Source organism: Peromyscus leucopus, chromosome 1 (genome assembly GCF_004664715.2).
Source record: "Peromyscus leucopus breed LL Stock chromosome 1, UCI_PerLeu_2.1, whole genome shotgun sequence".
In the NCBI taxonomy this organism is placed as follows: domain Eukaryota; kingdom Metazoa; phylum Chordata; class Mammalia; order Rodentia; family Cricetidae; genus Peromyscus; species Peromyscus leucopus.
Window position 1 is genome coordinate 297,645 of NC_051063.1, and position 22,121 is coordinate 319,765.

At 52.1% G+C, this 22,121-nt stretch overlaps 1 protein-coding gene across 2 annotated transcripts in view; it reads right to left on the minus strand.

Annotated features, from left to right (window-relative positions):
* Window positions 1-22,121, minus strand: part of Nfatc2 (nuclear factor of activated T cells 2) — a 116,137-nt gene that overhangs the window by 53,748 nt on the left and 40,268 nt on the right. For both annotated transcript variants that reach the window (XM_028859020.2, XM_028859021.2), the window contains exons 4-5: window positions 5,325-5,527; window positions 4,127-4,299 (exon numbers count right to left, since the gene is read on the minus strand). In XM_028859020.2, coding sequence (XP_028714853.1) covers window positions 4,127-4,299; window positions 5,325-5,527 — 376 coding nt within the window. The remainder of the gene's footprint in view (window positions 1-4,126; window positions 4,300-5,324; window positions 5,528-22,121) is intronic.

The window sequence follows — 22,121 nt, forward strand, 5'->3', positions numbered from 1 at the left end:
ACATATGTGTATGTGTGTGCACACGTACGTTTTATGTTTTTTTTGTTTGTATATGTACACATGTAAATGTGTGTGCATATGTACACATATATGTATTTATTCATGCTTGTGTGTGCACGTGCGTATATGTAAATGTTTATGTGTACATATGTATACATGTAAATGTGTGTATTTATGTATGTGTACACATGCATATGTATATATGCATTTGTGTGTGAGCATGTACATGTATATATGTAAGTACTTAAGTGTGTGTGCATGCATATATACATGTATATATGTATGGTTGTTTATATGTGTATATATGTGCATGTGTATATGAGTGTACATGTTGGCATGTGTAATTATATATACATGTGTTTATATGTATATGCACATGTACAAGCAGGCACGTGTTATGTATGTATATGCACATATGTGTATTAAGTATATGTAGGTCTTTATACATATGTTTGTTCATTAGTATTATTTATATGTGTATGTGAATATGCATACATGCATGTGAGCATATGTGTTATTTATGTGTGTTATTTGTGCATGCACATGTATGGTGTCTATGTATATGTGTGTATGCATGTGTACATGCGTTTTTGACCCACACGGGTCAGGCCTGAGCACCTGCCTGTGTGGAGCAGTCAGCAGACAAACCCCGAGGAAGAGGAGGAAGACTCGGCCCCTTGGGAACTGTGGAGCATCCGGAAGTGGAGGACCACATCAGAAAGGGCTAAACAGTGACCACCCACCCCCACCCCAGGCCTCACCTGACAGCCCTGAATGGGCTTATTCAGAAGCGGGGTCTTTACATGTGAGCAAGTTAAAAACGGGGTGAGACCAGATCCAGGGCTGGGGTGGGGCCCAAGTCCTCATCAGTGACAGCCCTGAGGACCCCGAGGAGACGGAGGCAGAAACCTGAGCCATGCACCTACAGAGGGGACCGCAGAGACATGTGTGAGGTGCGACCCCCCCAACCCAGCAGTCACCTCACGGCACGCTCCGGCCCCACATCTAGGGAAGCACAAATGTCTGAGGCTTAAGCCGCTGCGTGCCAACCGCTCAGACAGCCCAAGGAGCTAGTCCAGGGAGAAGCCATGCTTCCCTACTGCAGAGGCGGAGTTACAGCTGAGACCACTGAGCAGGAGCCTGGGAAATGCCCTGACGCTGAGAAACACAGCTGCCAGGCTGCGCAGCAGGGAGCTGCGGCCCCCAAGGCTGGGGTCGGGCAGGAAGAACCACAACAGGCCACAAGACCACCGTCCAAACGGCGGTGTCCACCGGCATGTTCACAAACACGCGTTTGTTCCCTGAGCTGGGGCACAGGGGCGCCTTTCCAAAATAAATACGTTAGCCTTGTAAATACGGACCAGCCCACTGTTTTCCAGCTCATCCTCCCCAGCAGTGTAAAGTCAATTAGACAATAAATATTTATCCTCCCCGTCTGTGTCCGCGGGTGTGAGTCACTAATTGTCAATATGTATTCATTATCTCCCTACAGGCTATAAACCAAGCCAATCAGCCAAACTAACACGCACCGAGCACCTTTACAGGGGTCAAAACTAGAACAAAGCCAGCAACACAGCCAAGAGAGGACCAGAAGGGACGGACAGTGGCTGGCCAGCAGCTGAGGGCGGCCCTACCAGGAAAACTGCATCCTAGAAGCCAAGAGAGGGTAGTTTATGGAACTAGAAAGTTTGGAACTCCAGCTTTGTACTGAGTAAAATGGTGAATCACTTTACCAGGAAAGGCTGGGTCTCCTTATCTGTCAGAAGGAGGAAGATGAGGTGGCTGAAACCGGTGGGAACCAACAGATTTGCAAGGTTCAAAGGATTTTTGGATGCGTTAACAACTTTCCTGAAGGCACTCGTGGTTCACCGAGTGACATCAGACACACTGACTTGAGGAGGCCAGAGAAGGGGGCAGGGGACTGATGGACATCCTCTGCCCCCCTATCCTACAGCTGACCACAGTCCCACCCTGAAGGGGAGCTGCCTGCCTGAAAGAGGAGAGCCCTGCCTGCTCAGTACCTCCAAAAATCTTGAAGAAAGAGTCTGTGTTTCCTTCTAGAACAATCCTGAGACATTCGAAACCAAACAGGATAGGGGTGGCTCCTGAGACCACAGCGCAGGGGTGAGAAGGTGGTTGTCACCCTGGATCTCTCCTTCCCTGCTGGTGGCTCTTGTCTCCCAGCTCTGAGGAAAGGTTCTGCAGCACCCCAGCTTTGCCTGGCCAAGCTGCAGCCTCCTGCTGGTCCTTCCCCAGTTCCCATTAGTACTGCCCGTGCCCTCTGACCTTGTTTCTGGCCCTGGTGGTCAGTCCTTCTGTACTTTCTTATAGTGCACGGTCCTGTGCTCCCCTCTGTCCATTCACGGCTCAGGACCACCCAGATAAGTAGAAGCCTCTCCACGGTTCTGCCTGGCTCTCTGAGTATCTTGAATTTACTGCCATTTTTAATCCGTACTGCCCATAAATGTTCCGAGGAAGCCAGAACCTAGGACTTTCTGCGTGCTAAGGGCAGACTCTACCTTGGAGTTTTAATCTTCCCTAATTGCCAGTTTAAGCCAGGAAAATTTTTTTTTTGGTTCCAGTTTACTCTTTTAAAACCGGAATTGCCCATGCAGACCCTGTTTCCATGTGAAAAGATAGGATGCTGTCAGCTGCCTGCTGAGAAGGACAGGGTCCCTCTGGTCCCCAGTCTCCACTGCGCCCTCCTGTCCACTCCCACTCGGCCACTTCTCTCGGTTCCACCGACAGCTAACAACGAAGTCAGCTTTCATGACACCCAGTAAAGTAACAAATGAGAGGTCTTGAAAGCAATGTAACTTTGAAACATGGTTGTAACGCAAAGTTACCTTAAAGACAGACTGGAAGAGCCAATAAACAATTTTTATCCCTGAAACAAGGTTACTTTCCTCTCCTTTATTCTTTGTTTAAAAAAAAAAAAAAGACTGAATTTACAAAAACGTAACAGATAACTGGCCCCGTGGCCTAGATCTCTATAATCCCAGCTGCTCCGGAGGCTGAGGCAAGAGGGTTGAGAGTTCAAATCCAGTCTGGGAAACTTAGCAAGACCCTCTCTTCATTTTAAAAAAAAAAAAATGTTTTAAAACTGTTGGAGATGAGCCAAGTGGTGGTGGCGCACACCTTTAATCCCAGCACTCAGGGAGCAGAGGCAGGTGGATCTCTGAGTTCGAGGCCAGCCTGGTCTACAGAGTGAGTTCCAGGATAGCCAAGGCTACACATAGGAATCCTGTCTCAAAGGGAAAAAACCCACTGGAGAGGTAGCCTGGTAGTAGAGCACTTGCCGAGCATGCATGAGGTTCTGGGTTCAATCTCCAGCACTGCACACGTGCACATGCGAAGCCTGGCAGAGTCCAGCCATGTGCTGTGCTCGGCACCTTTCCCAAAGTTCTTAAGACGTCCATACCAGGCTTGTAATTTTTCTCTGACTTTACAGCCATCTTTGGGGGTGGGCCCTCATTCTCCCTAGACTATAAGCTTCTTGGGCACAGAAAATGATGCCCCACACTTGGCATGACCCCTGACCTTGACTTTAGATAGGCTCTGTCAGCAGGCAGGAACAGGAGGAAGGCTGGAGCACCGCTACTGCCTGCAAGGTTCTGGAGTTCAAGTCCCAGCCCCACCTCTTCTGGGCATGGGCCTTCAAACCTGTAAAATGGGTATAATGGCCCCAGCCAGTGACCCGAGGCTGCTGTGAGAACACAGCCAGGTGCTTCCCACAGCATCTGCAGGGCCACAGTGCAAAGCCAACGCCACGATTGTGAGCCTTGCTTGGAGGACGAAAGGAAAGAAGGGAATGTGTGTTCCAGGGACTCATTGCAAATGCGTCTGCACTTCAGAAGACCAACGCAATATTTAAACTATTTGAATCTTCTAAACAAAGCCATCAGTTCCTCTCAGCTCCCTTAGCTGTCCTTACTTTTTATTTCCCATGAAGCCACAAAAGTCTTCACAAAAGCAAATAGGAGCAGAGACCAGTACCTCCCTCGGTATAGTTTCTGTCCTGGTCACCACAGACCAACTGTATGTCTTCGCAAGTCCCGTGACTCCTGAAGGCCACCTGCCCAGGGTGGACACTTGTGTGGCCCCCCAGCCCCGAGGTCTGACTTACAGCACTCAATGGGGTTGGACGCTGCCTGCAGGGAGATGATGCGGCCACTCGGCTCCGGGACGTGCACTCGGAACACCAGGCGAACTCGCGTGTTCTTTCTGCCGATGTCTGTCTCGCCCTTCCGCAGCTCGATGTCGGCGTTTCGAAGCTTCAGGATGCCTGCACAGTCGATGCTGCACAGAGGAGAGCCCGGGTCATAAGAACTGTCTCACTGAGCAGAAAAGATCACCCCCAAACCCACCTAAGGTAGTTAACCATGCATCCTCCCGACAGCCACAGTGGGAGATTGCAGTAATTTCCCCAGGTATTATAACCAGAATGGCATACCAAGAGGTCAAATTTTCAAAAAAAAAAAAAAAAAAGAGGAAAAAAAAGCTTTACAGAGTACATAGATCATCTCCTGAGTAGAGACTTCTTCTAGGGAAAATTTTCTCATCAATGTTTCTATTCTCAAAAGCACCAGAAAAACTCAGGTAGGCAGCTGGTGGAACTGGCCAGGGCTATTCCACAAACATCAGAGTATCGAGGTCTCTTGAATTTACCAAACAAGAAAACACACTTGGTCTTTGGAAATGCACACCAAGGTCTCTAAAAGCCAAGGCGTGATCGACCACCTCTCAAAGGACTCAGGGCCACGGTGTGAGAGATGAAAGTGAGGACTGGGGAATGTGAACCCTGTTAGCGGTGGGGACGGCACAATTAGTGCCCTGAGATCGCGTGCCTCCCTCCCACAGCCTTTCTGTAGGCCCGAGTTTATTTCCTCATAAAGGTTCTTTGATGCTGACTTGTAAGTGCCATGTGCCAGCTCTGGCCATGGGTAGAAGTGTGACATGCATGACCTGTGCTGTCACTGAAAAGTTTCTTTAGGTCCACCGATCTTTGGGTTTGTTCTATTTTTTGAGGGAGGGTCTCACGTAGCCAGGGCTGGTCTGGGACTCAATACGTAGCAAAAGATGGTTTTAGCTACAAACTCCAGAGCTTCCTGCCTCCATCCACAGTCCCAAGTGCTAGGATTACGGGTGTGTGTTGCCATGGCCAGCTTTCACGGAACACTTCTTAAATAGAAGAATCAGATGGGTGGCCCCAAGCTCGGACAGTCCCAGCAATGGCTGTTGTGGTACCCTCACAGAGATGCCCCCATCTGTCACTCAGGCCCCGCTTTACTCTCTCAGGAAGCCCTGCCCCTGCGCGGCCTTACGTGGCTCTCATGTTGTTTTTTGGCTCCAACGGGATCTCCAGGACCTTGGTGTTGCCCACGATCTTCTCATAGCTGGTGGTGGTAACGGTTTTGCCCGTGATCCTGTGTACTTGGTAGAAAGCATGCGGCTTAAGGATCCTCTCATCAGCCGTCCCAATGAAGATCTGAAGGCCCAGGGGCTTGTTTTCCATGTAGCCATGGAGCTGAGGGAAGAAGAACAAAATCTTTCTTTCTTTCTTCTTACTTTTTTTTTTTTGGGGGGGGGGCAGCCTGCTCTAGTCTGACCATCGGAGAAGATTAAAGGAGCACGTGGCCAGTGAAAGAGTGTGGGGTTACTGTGTGGCCTGGAGGACTGCGTGACCAGAAGCAGCCTTGGTGTCCAACCAGAGCAGCTGTTCCAGTAGGTCACAGGGATCTCCTCTAAAGGGCTGGATGAAAGGGCTCCGCAGTTAAAGGTAGTGTCTGCTCTTACAGAGGACCCAGGTTCGATTCCCAGCATCACATGAAGGCTCACAACCATCTGTAACTCCAGTTCCAGGGGATTCCATGTTGTCTTCTGGCCTCCACAGGCACCAGGTACACATGTGGTAGACACAGGCAAAATACTCATATGCACAAAATTATACATATAAATATAAATATTAATATATATATGACTTTTAAGCAGCCACAGAAACAGTATAGAACAGTCTTAATCACTGGCAAAGGGTTGGGGAAGTGAGAACAGAGAACAACCTGAAGGCCTCCCCAATCGCCCTCAGGACCCATTGCCAGGCTACAGGGGAGAGACTCATGGCGGCAGGTTCCTCTTCGAGTATCTGCAGGAGGCTAGCAGTGTAGACTCTATAAAGTGCCCATGCTCCATGGACACAGCATTCATGACACCAGGTCATCGGAATACGTAAGCAAATAAAGGGATGTGAAAGTAGGAGGGGACCAGTGGGAAAAGGGACAGGAGGAGGCAGCGAGGGTGGATGTGATAAAAATACACTATATAAGTGTAAAGATGCCATAATGAAACCAACTAGCACATGTAATCAGCACATGCATAAAATATGTTAGAGAATAGAGCAATGCAAAAATAAATACGATGAAAAGCACAACTCCAGTGATTATCAAGAGAGAGACAGAGACAGACAGACAGACAGAGGAAAAGCACAACTCCAGTGATTATCGAGAGAGGTAGTGGTGATGCACAACTTTAATTCCAGCACTCGGGAGGCAGAGCCAGGTGGATCTCTGTGAGTTCAAGGCCAGCCTGGGCTACCAAGTGAGTTCCAGGAAAGGCGCAAAGCTACACAGAAAAACCCTGTCTCAAAAAAATAAAAAAATAAAAATAAAAAAGAGCTTTGGAGTTGCAGCACACAAATCTGACAATAGATGCTCCATGACCCAGTCATGCACCCAAGAATACACAACCTGGAGAAGCCTCTTGCATTCGGGAGACAAGCACAGGAAAGCTCGTAGACAAACAGAACACGCTGGACCAGAGTGACGGCCCGGACATCACAACTCTACACAGCAGTTCAAAAAGCCTATTCCATGGACAGACCCCAAAAGACCCAATACACATTGTTGGGAGTGGGGAATGAGAGCAGAGAGAGGGCTCCGTGGGTAAAGGCGCTTGCTGCCAACCCTGATGACCGGAGTTGCTCCCCAGGACCCACAACTCTCATGGCTTTTCCTCCAACATTCACAAGCAAACTGTGGTTTGTAAATAAATGTGTTTTTTTTTTTTTAAGGGAAAAAAGTGTCAAAACCTACAATTTATAAAACAATACAAAACATTTCTATCTATGTATTTACACATTCACAGATGCAAGAGAAAAGGGTGTGGAATGAATCACCCCATACAGACTACGCTGTGACCCCCTTCCCCCCCACACCGTGAAGGAGGAAGAAGAGTCCGAGATGGCAGGAGTGACCAAAGAGGATGCTGACTTCATACTCCACGGCACAAGAGGAACAGATTATTAAGTATACACTGAATAACAAAAGGCAAAGACATGCTGATCTGAGAATCTGGTCCTGAGTTCCAGCCACTTCCCAGCATCCTCTTTGATCCTTCTGTTCCCCTCCCACCCCACCCCACTCCCCACCCCCGTTCCTATATTTGCAAATTGAAGAGCCTGTGGCCAGGGACAAGTTCCACAGAACTTCAGCAGGATTCCTGTCACTCTCCATCCAAAACACACAAAAGAAGAAAGGCTGTGGGGTGATGGCCCCAGCCTAGGATGACCCTGCTCGGTGCAGAGCCACCAGTGGTACACGTGAACTGTCACAATAGATGTGACCTGGAGTCACCTGAGAAGGGAGAGTCAACTGGAGGGCAGCCCAGGTCTAATCAGCCTGTGGGCGGGTCTGTGGGGCTCATCTTTATTGTTCATTGCTGTAGGAGGGCTCAGCCTCCTACGGGCGCCACCATTCCCTAGGCAGGTAATCGTGGACTACGTAAGAAAGCTGGGTAAGCATGAGCCTGTGAACCAGCAAGCAGTGGTCCGCCAAGGTTTCTGCTCCAAGTTCCTGCCCTGGCTTCCCTCAGTAATGGGCCGTGTGCGACCTGGAGGCTGATAAAGAAGCCGTTTCTCCCTATCTTGCTTTTGGTCGGAGTGTTTTATCACAGCAACAGAGTAAGACTGGAAGAGCCTCCAAGTCCCACCCCAGCATATTTTAAATGTCCACTGGCCACATGTGGCTAGCAGCCACTGGAGTGGAGGACAGTGTGATTATCAATTTCCACTATCTTTCCAGAGCCTTCTACTGAATGGTGCAGGAACCAGGGCTTCCGTACGCCTGCTCGAAGCCACACAGAGAGAGACAGGCTGGGCATGAGAGCCGAGCTGGAGGACGGCCTGTCTGCAGGGCTGCCGCCCACAGCATTGACGGGAGTGGCAGCCTCAAGCAGAGGCGAAGTCCGAGTCAAAGCCACTTATCTGAAGATCACCCACCACCGCTCTCGGTGGTGGCACAGATCAAACGGAGGGAAGGCCGCACTGAGAGGAGATTGTGTTCTTGTCGGGAGGGATTTGCGTGGGGACCCGAGATAAGTGCATTTCCTAATTGGCTTCCCTGGTTCGGCAGAGGTGGTAAACACGGCCCGCGGTGCCAGGAGAAAGGCGGGCAGGGCGGCAAGTGAGTGTTACTGCTGGGCTGCCTCCTCCTCCCGTGACTAGGGCACAGCTCCCCAGCGAGGGCCACATGGGGAACAGCTGGAGGACGTGTGCTAATCAAGGCCAGCCACGCCATCCCTCCCTCGCTGGCGCTCCCACCCAGCCATCCTACCGCCTCCCATCTACCAAGCCGCCACCACGCTGCCTCTGATTTGGGCGGCTGTCAACACATGGCTTGCCTCTTCTGGTCTCTCAGAGAGTGGTTGAGTAATCTTTTAAAAATGCAAATCAGATCCGGGCACCACCACCCCTTACAACCCTCCCAGGACTTCCTGTGGCCTCAGACTGAAGTCTTAACTCAGCTGCCGCCTGCCTGTAGTCACCGAACTCCCCCAAACCCAGCCTCAGCCCAGCCCAGCCCCTGCCTTCTCTTTGCATCTTTCCAGGCTTTTCATTTCTCGCTTAGCCTCAACACACCGAGTTCATTCTGACCTCAGGGCCTTTGCACAGTCTCTGTCTGGATGCAGATTTTCACCTCTTTTCCAGATAAAGCACAAGTTGAACCTATGCCCGGGGCTCATTCAGCCTTGTGAGAAGCAGCCACCAAATGCCTAGGAATTTCAGAAGCCAGTTGGCATCACATGTGTCTCCAGCTTGACAGGAAGAGTTTCACAACAAAACTGGCATGTGCTAAATAGAAAGTCATGTACATGCATGCGTGTGTGCGTGTATGTGTGTCTCACACATATGAGCCTGCATTCCACAGTAGTGAGGACCTCAGACACCCTGTTCTGAAGTTGACCAATCATCACCTTCTTTGGAAATGAAGAAACTAAGGTTCGCTAAGTTCGGTCAATGCACCCCGTCAACAGAGCCAGCCTGGGAGTCCACACTCTGGCCACACAGCTGCCTCCCCACCAGCCAAACTCTCCACACAGTGGCTTCTGGTGGTTTCATTCTCTCACGGAAGGCTCCAATAGGGGAAACACAAGCTGGCGCCAGCGACAGCATCAGTTGTGATCGTCTTGTGTAATGAGAGGAGGTGGGAAGGCAGTGGAGGGAGATGGAAGGAGAAGACAAGGCAGCGAGGCAGCCGGAGGAGCCAAGTGGTTGCTCCTTAAGAGAGAGGCAGCTGAGCAGTGCCCAGAAACTATCGCTATGATCCCTGCACTCAGGAGGCAGGGGGATGGGGACTGAAACCTTGAGGCTAGCCTGGCCGCCTTGAGATATTTTTTTAAAAAGGCTGGAACAATGGCTCAGTTGGTAAAGTACTTGCTGTGTGGGCATGAGAGGCTGAGTCCAATCCCCAGCTCCGTGTGCAGCGGCACACACATGTAATCACAGCCCAGGGAGGCAGAGATAGGAGGATCCCTGGGACTCCCCGGCCAGCCACTATGACTGAATCGGTGAGCTTCAGTTTCAGGAGAGACACTTTCTCAAAAGAAACAAGAATGGGGAGCAACTGAGGATGACCCAGTGTTGACCTCTGACCTCTACACCCATGTACGTACACACACACACACACACACACACACACACACACACACACACACACACGGTGGTATTGTGTTCCCCAAAATATTGTGCCCCCTAATAAACTTATCTGGGGTCAGAGACAGCCATTAGATACAGAGGCTAGAAAATGGTGGCACTCACACCTTTAATCCTAGCATTCCAGAGGTAGAAATCCCTCTGGATCTCTGTGAGTTCAAGGCCACATTGGAAACAGCCAAGCATGGTGACACATGCCTTCAATCCCAAGAAGTGAGCCTTTAATCCCAGGGAGTGATGGCAGAAAGCAGAAAGGTATATAAGGCGTGAGGACCAGAAACTAGAAGCATTTGGCTGGTTAAGCTTTCAGGCTTCTAGCTGAGATCCATTTGGATGAAGACACAGAAGCTTCCAGTCTAAGGAAACAGGATCAGCTGAGGAACTTGCTAGGTGAGGTGGCTGTGGCTGGTTCTGTTTCTCTGATCATCCAGTGTTCACCTCAATACTTGGCTCCAGGTTTGATTTTATTATATAAGAACTTTTAAGACTCCTGCTACACACATGTACCCTTCCTTCCACACATACAAGAGATAGAGCCCTATCCTTTTAGGAAGCCATGAACATCTCTGGGAATGGAGAGAAGCCCCCAGGCTGAGCTGGGACCCGCCACCTCCGTGGCAGGGGGGCCTGTTACAATAGAAAGAGCAGGGCATTCCATAACGTCAAAACCACATGGTGTCAGTTCCAGCCAACTTCTTAGGTCCTGTGGGACTCTAGAATAGCTCAATGCTCAAGCAAGTGAGGGACCTGTCTGCTCCCCAGACCCCTTCTGAAGGTCCGCTGGATAGCCTTCACTGGTACCCGAACTCACACAGGTGCCATGAATTGATAAATCCCGGATTCCTTAGAGGATGGTATTAATGGCTTGATTACAGACCCCCAACAGAGGAACCACAAAACAGGCACCACGAGAGAGCCGACCACGGCCACAGGCAGCCGAATGTGGGACTCTGACCCCTGACACCCCAAGGTGGCTCAACAGCCCCAGGCATGGGGCCACAGCAAGAGGAGTCACCAGGCAAGAAAGAGTCTGCCTTCCATGAGAACATAACCCGCTTCCCTCACAGGTGCCCAGGGCCTCCTGGCCCCATAGCTTGTCTTGGAGCAGTGGCCTTGCCACCAGCTCTCCGTAGATCTGAGAAGAGTGGCGTGTGGCCACTCGCCCCCTTCTCCCGACAGGGAGTAATTGGGGTCTCACAAACCCAAGTTCATCTTTTCAGACAATGTTTCCAGCTCCTGGTTGCCCTCATCACAGGGAGGCCTGCATCACAGGGTTCTACAGTGGGAGGTCTCCTGGGTGGCCTGGGGCAGCAAGGTCACCCCTAACTTGCTGGATGAAACGCTCCGGTGGCCTTGGTGGGGACGGAGGCCCCGCTCCCTGCAGCCGACACCTTTACTGTGCCCCACACCCCAGGGACTAACAGCTCTGGGATGGCGTGTGTCTGTGCACACTCCACAGGGGTGCTAGTGCGTGGGCAACACACGCCTGTGCTGCAGCCTGGGCAGCCTAGAATGTGGCTCCATAATACACGCTCCCATTAAAGTAATAGGACCAGCAAGCTGCAGGGGCAGGCACTCGGGGTCGATGAACTATCCCACCCTCGCTGTGCTCACTCAGCTGCTCGGCAATCGAAGGAGGGAGGGTTCTCGGAGACTGGACTGTCCTCCACCTGTCCCCTGTAGCAGCTCCTAAGTGGGCCAGGCCACCTCAACCCAAGGAAACTTAGCATTGCCCTGGATGATGGTCACTCTGCATGTGCCTGCGGGAGTTGTTTGTGGAGCCGCGGCTGGAGGGAAGCAGTGACCCTGCTGCAGATGATGATGATGATGATGATGATGAGGGACCTGCCCACAGTCCTGGGGAGCAGAAGCCATGTGTGTGTGAGGGGGGAGTCTTCCACGACTACACAGCAAGACTGGGTCTCATATAATCCAGGCTGGCTATGCAGCCGAGGCTGGCTTTGAACTCTTGATCCTCCCTCTACCTGCCAAGTGCTGGGAGAGCAGGCATGTACCTCCACACCCAGCCTCTTGGCAACTTTAAAATGTACAGTGTTTTATCAATCATTCGCTACTCTGTTCAGCAGTCTGGAGCACTTCCCTCTTGCCTCGCTGGAGATGTGTGCCCTCCTGGGCCGTTCTCCTGGGGACACAGATCCACATTTGGGGTTGTGTTTTACATATCATTCCATCTAATGATACAGCATGACCATTCTCTCTCGGCATTGGATCTTGTTTCATGAGGCACCAAATGGCTGTGTAGAGCGGCCGTCTCCTAACAGGCTAGTTAGAGAAAATGAAGTGTCTATGAAGGGCTGATACACTGGGGACACCACTCCCCTGGGTCCCTGGCTCAGCCGCATAGTGTGCGCAGAGCCAGGGTGCAGTTGGAACCTGCACCTTACCATTGCTGCCCAGCATCAAGAGAGGATGAGAGCACACACTGCCAGCCTGAGGAAAGATCCACGCTCAAGTCCAACCCCCCCACCCCCATCAAGGGTTGCTTTTGCGGAACCATCAGGGCTGAGACGGCGCAGCCGGCGCTGGCGGACAATTGAGGACCACATCTGTGCTGGGAGCTGGGTGACTCAGCCCTGAAGCGTGGGGTTGGTTTTCAAGCTGGCGACCAGCCAAAGGGACTGGTTTGAATTTGCTTCAAATCAAACGTGAACAACGTTAAGTAGCGTTTTTGTGTGTGTGTTGAATCGGGCCTATTAGGAAAATGGTATCGCCCTCAAAGCTCGCACGCAGGAGGAGAGGCCCCCGGGTTGTTCTGTTGCCGTTCTCAGCCACACGGCATGTGGGCAGCAGAGTTTTCCCAACACAGACAGACCCCAGTTCTGAGCTTCAGTTCGGAAATGGAAGTTGAAGCTCTTATCTGAGACTCTACCTCAGCTCCACCAACTCCACCCTCAGCTCCCATGCACACACTGGAGCAGACGACAAGCAGACACACACACACACACACACACACACACACACACACACACACACTCACACACACACCAGGCACTCATCCCCCCACCTCCCAACAAACCCTGCATGCTCAATTAGTGAACACTTCTATAATTTCGATGAAGCCTCTTCTGCCTCACTACCATTGGATATTCAATCACCTCAATCCTGCCCATCTGGTTTCCTAAATGCCACTCAAATCTGTCACCTGGTTCTCCAATCAAAGAAGCTGCCTGGCCACCTTCCTTTCATCTCAGCCACTACATGGTGGCTAGAATGCCTTCCGCTCCCTTTGGTCAGAGCCTACTGCTCTGCCCCTTGAATCTCTCAAGAGCAGACATCTCACTCCCATCCAACACCAAAGTTCTAGGCTGAGGAGACCCACAATCTTGCTGCATACAAGCATGAGGACCTGAGTGTGATACCAAGAATTCACCATTAAAAAAAAAAAATCAGGTGCAGTGATGAGTGCTGGAGACCCCAGTGCTGGAGAAGCAGAGGTGGGTAGATCCCCGGATGCTCCAGGGCCAGTCCTCTTAGCTCAATCAGCAAGCTCCGGGCCAATGGAAGAGCCTGTCTCAAACAGCAAGGCAGATAGATGACTCCTGAGGAATATCACTTCATTTTGTCCTCAGGCTTAAATGTTCACCTGCCCTCACAGGAACACACACGCACGCACGCGTGCACACACAACACACACACCACATATACACATACGGAGGTGGGTGGGGCAAAGTCTTCATTGTGATTCAGGGTTGTGGGACCTTCCCCTCGCAGCCTCTCCTTCACCACAGCGATAGCCATCTTGGAACAAGGCAGGCACACTCCCGCCCAGGACCTCCATGGTAACCTCTCCCTCTGCTGGGAGGGCTGCTCCTGTCGGCACAGGGCTGTCCCTCACTGCTCTCGACCTCACCCCACAGGGCACCACACCCTCGGCACTCTCTACCCACCTGCTCGGCGTCACCTCACCCACCACCCACTCCATCTGTCGCCACTCAACAAGGCAGGGTGTGTTCACTCCGTCCCCTTGCCTCCCCCACTAGGAGGGTGTCCCCAAGGGTGGTAGCTTAGCCGGCTTCTCCGATCCTCCACAGCATGTTCACCCCTCAGAGGTCAGGTGTGAGCAGGGTAGTGGGAGGGGCAGGCGGTGGCCGGTGATGGGTGCTTCCCCTGCCCTTCCTTTTCCATAAACAACAACTGGCCTGGCCACAGCTACCATTGTGCCCCACAATGCATCTCACTCAGCATGGACAGGACCAGGCTGGTTGGACAGCTGGTACCTGACCTGCCCTGTTCCCAGCAGGGGTGACAGCATGAGCAGAGTACAATGAAAACAGGAACCATGTCCGCCCCAGTCCACAATGGGTGCCACAGACCATGGATACGCTGAACCTGGCAGGGCACCCCAGAGGCTGGTGACGCCCCCCCCCCAGGAAGGGATCCATTTTGTAATCAGGCCAGGAATATGAAAAGGAGAATGAGATAGCCCATGTGGGCTTGAAAACAGTCCACGTCAGTTTCTCTTCATATTCTAAATTAAGAGTCAAGTCATTGTACATTTCTCACACTAGCGGAAATTAGAAGCAGACTCCAGCGCACAGTGAGCACAGAGCTGGAGGCTGAGTCGGCGAGATTTGCTTCCAATCACCACGTCCACAGTCAGTGCAGACCCTGAGCAGGGCATGTGAGTCTCCAGGGCTAGAGCCAGAGGCTGCTCCCTTGCCCCGCTGCACACAGCTCCCAGGGGCCTCTGGACACAGCCCCAGGTCGGGAGGGGGCATCTCTACACTCCCCCCCCACCCGCCTCCTCTTGGCCAGCCATCCTCCAGGCCGAGAGGTGGCTTATTCTGCAAGTCTTCTGGAAACCAACCTCCAGCCGGTGCCCTTGGGCTTGGGCTGTTGGGAAGCCAAACCATGTTTTCCCTGGCTGCTTTCTGTGTCTGTGCCTCCCCTTGCGTAGAGCCCATGGGGGTCCATGAAGCATCGACTTGTGGGTAGCCATCCAGATCAGTTTACTGCCAAGCACCTGGCTGCCAAAGTGTTGAGGCCAGAAAGCCAGTTTCCATCTCCTGGCCTCAGTTTCTTCATCTGTGAATAGGACTGAAAAAGGGCTCAAGGAAGAGCTGGTGAGATCTGTGGGAAGCTCCTTCTGACAGGCCACACAGGTGATGTTCTGCTCAAACTCCTCCTCCAGGGAGGGCTGGGAGACTGTCAGCTATCAAATTTCATCTTCTCTGGTTTCTGTAAACTTGAAGGTCATCATCTCTTAGTTCTAAAACGCTGTGTTCGTCGGGTGCATTTGGAAGAAAATCCGGGACCTGGTGCAGCCTACAGAAGGACGCCCCTATGACCCAGTCTTGGCTGCTATCCTTGGCGTCAGCTCCCCATGTCCTGGTCCAGCCACAAGGCTTCTCTGAGGCTCCTTCAACAGGATGAGCTTCTCCTACCTTGGGGTCTTTCCACATATTCTTCCCAGAGCCTGGCATATTCTCCCTCTGTGTCTTCCCACGGCTGGCTCCACCCCTTTCCTCCATCCTTCAGGATCCACCCAAAGGCAGAGATTCCTCACTTCCTTTCTGTTGCTGTGATAAAACCCTCTGACAGAAAGCAACATGGAGGAAACCATTCATTGGCTTCCACAGTCCACCACCGACGGAGACAAGACAGGGACCTGAAGGCAGGTCTCTGCTCGCTGTTTCACACACTGTTGCATCTGTCTGAGGAACTCACTCACAGCCAAGGAAGTTCAGCAGAAACCACGAAGGATGTTGCTTGCTGGCTCACAGTTCTGCTTCTGCTCAGCAGTCCAGGACCACCAACCTAGGGAATGGCGTCACCCACAGTGGGCAGGATCCTCCTATATCAATTAACCTTCAAGGTGATCTCCAACAGATACACCCACAGGCCAGTCTGATCTAGACAATTCCTTAACGGAAGCTCTCCCCTCGGCGACTCTGAGCTGTGTCGTGTTGCCAGTTAAAGCTAACGGGAGCACGGGTCCTTCTCCGAGGAGACTGACTGAATCAGAGGGTGTCGGCCTCTCACAGCTTAGTCTCCTCCTGACAGCACCAATTGTTAACCATGCAGTAATTCACCTCCCTGGATAGAGGCTTGTCCATCTCTAGGCCTCAGCGCCTTGGGTAGCAACTGGTACATGGAGATGTGCACTAGGCAGCTGCTGAGGGACCGAGAAGATGGATCCTGTGTGGAGCCATGCACCGGGACTGTGCGGCTATTCTTGACTAACACAGGGAGTGACTCATCTTCCCAAAGCCCTGAGAAAAGAGGCTTATTCACGTCTGGGAGAGTCCCCACATTTGCAGACTCTCTAAATTCCCTGCTCTTCGGGCCAGTCTGCAGGAATGTGTCTCCCGGTGAAAGAGACGTATCATACCAAGCCAATGACACCAGGAGTCAGGAGAGGAGTCAAGCCTGAGACTGGAAAAATGAAGTTTACAACCTTGAGCCTGAGTTGAAAAGACAGCAATTTGGCAGCCCCGTGGAAGTGGTGAGGGAAAGAGGAAGCCAAGTTATGCCCGTGGCCCACACGGTCACCAGAAAGCCAGACAGGTGGGGGACGCACCCTTCAAATGCAGCTCTCTGGTGGTCTCGTGCTGGCCTGACATTGAAGGGCAAATGTCCGCATAGGCTGCCTGGGCTCTGAGAAGCCGAGAAGAATGCATCCCAAGAGGGGAAACTGAGGAATGAAGAGAGCTTTCATGAAACCCACGAAAGCCAGGCATGGTGGCCCATGCCCGTAATCCCAGCACTCTGGGAGGCCGAAGCAGGAGTTAAAAAACGACGTGAGCTACATAGCAAGACCCTTTCTCAATCTCTTCCCCTTCAAAGAGACAAAAAGAACACCATGCAATTATCTGAGCATGCTCTAATGAGGAGAGCTGAGTACCTGCAGGGTATCCTGTGGCAGCTCTATACCTCCCACCCTAATGACATAGCCCCCCCCACCTCCACATAAATGCTTCACCAAAGACGGGACATCTGGGCGAGCCATAAGAGCTGGCCTATCATCTTTCATTGCAACGAAAGCTGGAAGATTCCTCCCGAGCTGCTGGAGTAGCAGAGGGTAGGACTTGTGAAATGCAAGCCAAGGCTGAACTGGCTGGCACCCCCTCCCTACACTAAGGTTAGCTACACCCCACCCCTTGCCCCCTGCTCCCACCAAACAACCAGGCAGGTCTCTCTGGAGCTGGACCAAGAATTCTGACTCATTTTTGCCACAGGAGGGAAAGAAAAAAAAAGGCAGACGTGATGTGTAACTTTCTGTACTCTATTTTGGGATTTTAAGATCCAGTTTCTTGGGTTGCAAAGGGTGGGTTTTTGGAGGGCTCTGCACAGGGCACCGCTCCTCTCCAGAGCTGGCTAGACAGGCTGAGACGCTTGTGTTGCAGACCTGGCAAGGCGGGGCCACTGGAAGATCAACAGATCGCATCAGCCTGGAACAAGGAGCTGGTTCTTATACGGCCCTGTGGCCTGGCGCTCATTCACCAGGGATGGAGGCTGGGGTCTGGCCGCTGTGAGTCACTGCCCCACTGGAGGCAGCTCAGTTCATTCACTCCTTCCTTCATTCAGCAGAGGCAGGCAGAGAGAAAGGACCGCCGCAATGCGGGTGATTCACACGGCGGCGGCGGCGGCGGCGGCAGGGCGTTTTGGGGTGGAAGGCACTTAGGTCCATTTTACACTGAGATGCTTGGGGCTCTGTAGCCTGGGAAGTCCATGGCCAAGGGGCTGTCAAGTCCCGTCTCTGGTTGCTAACCCTCTGGCAGAAGGTGATGGGCAACTGAGCAAGGGGAGACAGGGAAAGGCCTTGCTTCCCGCAGGTATCCACTCCAGAAATAACTCACCCACTCCTAAGAGATCTGCATGAATCCCAGAGGGAGGAATCCCTTCATCAAAGAGTTATTTCACAACAGTATAGCATCAAAGATCCAGCGTCCATCATGCAGCTTTGAGGAGGGCATTAAAGCCGTGGCAGATGAGGACAGCAGATTATCACAACCGCATTTAGGGCCTGGGAAGACTGCTCGGCCTCATCACTGGGGACCAACCACCCTCTGTTGTGGGGCGCAGGTCCAAGTTTGGCAGCATCATACACTTCTTGACATATTAGGTGCCAATGAGTCTTCCCCAACTATGATAAACAAATACCTTAAGATGCTGCCAAATGTCCTTTGGGGGACCAAACCATCCTAGTGAGAGCTAATGTGTGGGGCAAGGTCAGGAGGAGACTCTGCTGGAGCAACAGCCACCGTCCATCTGCAGGCAGAGCCCTTAGGCTACACTGCCCTCCTTCTCCCTGGCTTGGCTACTCCACCACTCTCCGGTCCTGCTGCACCAGCCCCACTGAGCATCTCTCTGTCTCTTTCCATGCCTCCATCCTCAAGAGAGTCTCCACAGCCTCCAGAGGGATCTCTAAAGTGAATGGGATCATGTGGTTTCCTACTTAAAACTGGCCAATGGCTGTCTTGTGAGAAATGCTGTGCCCGTGAAGCCTTGCTAGCATTGCCTCTCTCCAGGTCTGTCCTTCTCTGTTCCTCCCAAAGGAAGCCTTATGCATCTCCTGGCTATTTCTAGGACACCCTTGCCCCCCTGCCTCAGGGCCTTTGCACCCACAGTGCCTACTCTTTGGAAGATTCCTGCCTGGAGCAACCCAGTCTGATTTCTTGTCATCACTGAAATATCTCCCTATATGTACACATCCCCAGAGGGGACTCTCCAAAGAACCGAAGGAGAAAATGCCACTTCATGTTCTCTAAAATTCTGCAATGAATGTACACGTCCCTTCGTCATAAGAAAAATTGAAAAGCAACCCAGGCACCTCATGCGCTTTTGGGCCGCCAACTTGGAGAGCCTCAAATCTTTATCCTGTGGTTCCCCGGTCCCATTCCACCTGCAAAGCACAGGGAGGGAGGAACCTTTTCCCTGGGGGCTGTGGAGAGGAGGAGTCAAGGGCTCAGCTCTGATTCTTCCTTGACTAACACACTGCACCATGGTGGCCAGAGCGAGATTGTACTCACTGCAGAGAAAGCAGGGGACTGGGTGTATTCCTGTGCACAGAGGAGACTCTCGAAGGTCCCAGTGGCCGTCCATCACCAGGTTTTTCCCTGAGCCTGTCCTTCTTCATGCTTAACAAGGCCCTCCCTAGACCCTGAACTGTGGGAAACCAGTAAAACTTTAGTCTAAGACAAGGCATTGCCATCTGCACCTTTAAGATGACCCGCTGTGCTGGCTCTCACCTCTAATTCACTGTCCTTCCTAAGAACCTGTACTGCTGGCCATCTTTGCGGATGAAGGTGACTGTGTGACTGGATGAAGCTACTTAGCAGCCGTGCATGGATGATGACTTCAAGGGACTCCTGCGTGGAAGCTGACCGAGCTTGGGAATGGAACCCTCTGCTCTATCCCCCTTCCATGACTTGGAATACGAGTGTGATGGCCACAGCTACGCAGTCGTCTGGCCCTGTGAGGTAACCATGGGTAGAACAGGATTCCTCACAACTTCACGGTACTTTGGACTACCCAGCTCTGGACTCGCTCTGTCTTCTTGGGCATCTAACCAGCTCTTCTTTGGGGGTTTCTGGTGGATACAGCTAAACCTAAGCCCAGCTGAAAGACACCATGGCAACATGTCCTCCAGGCTGAGGAGGGCTTCCACTTAAGGACACCCAAGGTGCACACAGCATGTGCCTGAGTGATGCCTGTGCACACCTGCTCCGCAGAGGACCTTTCGCTTTGTTTTGCTTTATGATTTTGAGAAAGGGTCTCATATAGCCCAGGCTGGCCTCAAACTCACTATGTAGCCTAGGATGACTCTGAACCCCTGATCCTCCTGCCTCTGCCTCCCAAGCGCTATGATTCCAGGTGTATGGAACATCACCCCTCGTTTCTCAAGCATGTTAGGTCAGTTCTCTACCAACTGAGCTGCAAGCCCACAGGACTTTTTTAAACTGCTACCTCTAAAAAGTCAGACCTCTCGGGTCTGACCAGAAGGACGCCGCCATAAACAGCGTCGGACGGACGCCTGTGCCCAGAACCACGGTGGATCCCAGCCGTCTCCTTTGCCCTCTTACTAGAACTCTTCCCACAGGGGTGGGACGTGGGGAGAAGGTGGCTGTCTGCCCCTCACAGGGGTGACAGTGGCACTCACTGGAAATAAAACCCATGCTTACTTTCTGTCTGGTCTCCGAATTGCTTTTTCCTGGTCCTACAGTGCCAAGCCTGGCAGCGCTGTGACCATCTAAAATTCAAGGCAACTAATGTTTGCTGAGCAGCGTCTAGCCAACAGGAGGGCCATGCTGGGGGAAAATGTGTACAGCAGGGGGGTAGGGTCTATAATTAACCATAATAACAGCAGCAGCTCGTCACATCCTGAGGGCCTGGTCAAGGCCGCCTACCCCAAAAGGGACGCTGTTGATTTACATTGAGAAGCATGGGACACAGAGAGGGTGGGCAATTTGCCCAAGATCACAAAGCTAGAAAAACAATATCCAGGCTTTGAACCAGACAGGCCCAGCTCCATACCCCATTCAAAAACTGCTACCTTGGCAACAGGGTCAAAGTTCACCTACAAACAGCCAGGACCTCAATTCCCAGATGTCACTCTCCAGCCATTATGGTCTTTTACTGGGGCGTTAATTTCAATTTTTAACACTTATTTCCTATTTTCACTTACAGAAACTATTTCAAGAGAAACCTTTGCCACTCCTGTGAACAGCATGACCAATCACAAATCAAAGGTGTCCATAAAACAGGGGTACCAGAGCCAGCCATAAAACAGGGGTGCCAGAGCCAGCGAGATGCCTCAGCAGGGAAAAGGAGCTTGCAGCCAAGCCTGAAGACCCGAGTTCAATTCCCAGAACCCAGACGATAGAAGGAGAGAACGACCTCCTATAAGCTGACCTCTGACCTCCCCACATGTGCTGAGGCATGTGTGCACTTCCACAAACATACACACCTACACACATGGGCACAAAATAAGAAAAAAGCAACGGTAAAGATGTTGTGGGTTATAACGGGTAAAAGTCTTGACTGCTGCGCTAACTAACATCGTCTCTACCCAGCTCGTAGAACACCAAGCTGGACATCTGTCTGAGAAGGCGCTGCATTCCAGTGCATCTGGGGTTGTAGAGCCACATGGTGGGAAGCCACTGTCACCAAGAACATTAAGAAGCCTGCCCAGTTTGCGCTGCATGATGGGGTGCTCAGTTAACCTGTGCAGGAGAGCTCCAAGGCTCTGCCCCTCAGCTGTGACTGCAAGAAGAGAGGACACGTGGTCCCCCATGGACTGGGAGGAGGGGTAGGAGGGACCAGAAGAAGAAACTCACCGAACAGAACAGCTAATGCTCTTTTCAGAAACTGGTGTATTCCAGTTTCTTCCACTACTTGGAATACAGTGTGATGGCTGGCTGGCTGGCTGGCTGGGGTCTTCTCTGCTGCAAGGTGTGTCCATGGGGTGGACACTGGGGGGTGGGGCGGGGGAAGGGCCCCTGGGGGGCCTGCTGCCTGTGGAGAAGGGAGACATGGCTGCCACCGCTGCAGCACAGAGATGGAGAAACACAGAAGGGAACCAGAACGTATCCAGCCAGGGGACACGGCCTGACTGGCGCTCACACAGCCTCCTCACACCTCACAGAGCATGCGGGAGGGACCTAGTAGAGCCTGATCTCGTCTCCATTCACCACATCAGTGCCACTGGTCTCCCCAACACCTGTGCCCACCACCATGCTGTGAGCACTTAGCAGAAAAAAGGCCAGGGGAAGCAAACACATGCCAGACGTGGTGACTCACATCTGCAATCCTAGTACTGAGGTGGAAGCGCTGAGACAGGAGGATTGCTGGGAGTTCAGGACAGCCTGAGCTACAGCCCAAGACTCAGTCTGAAGAGAACAGAAAGGTGGTCACTGTTTACCAAGCCACCTGGGCCAGTCAGTGCGTCCTTAGAGTCCCCACCCCCAGGAGCCCAGGCCTGGCTCTAACTCCCCTTCCTGATGCAGACACAGACCAGTACATCAGTCCACAGCCCTGAGCATGGGACAATGAGAGGGTGAGCGTGCGTGAGTGAGCCCTGGCGTGTGGCAGGCGCCGGAGACACAGTCATCCATCACCCTTCTCGTTGAAAAGTGGGAAAATAAACAACAGCACCAGGCTGACCTTGTTAATG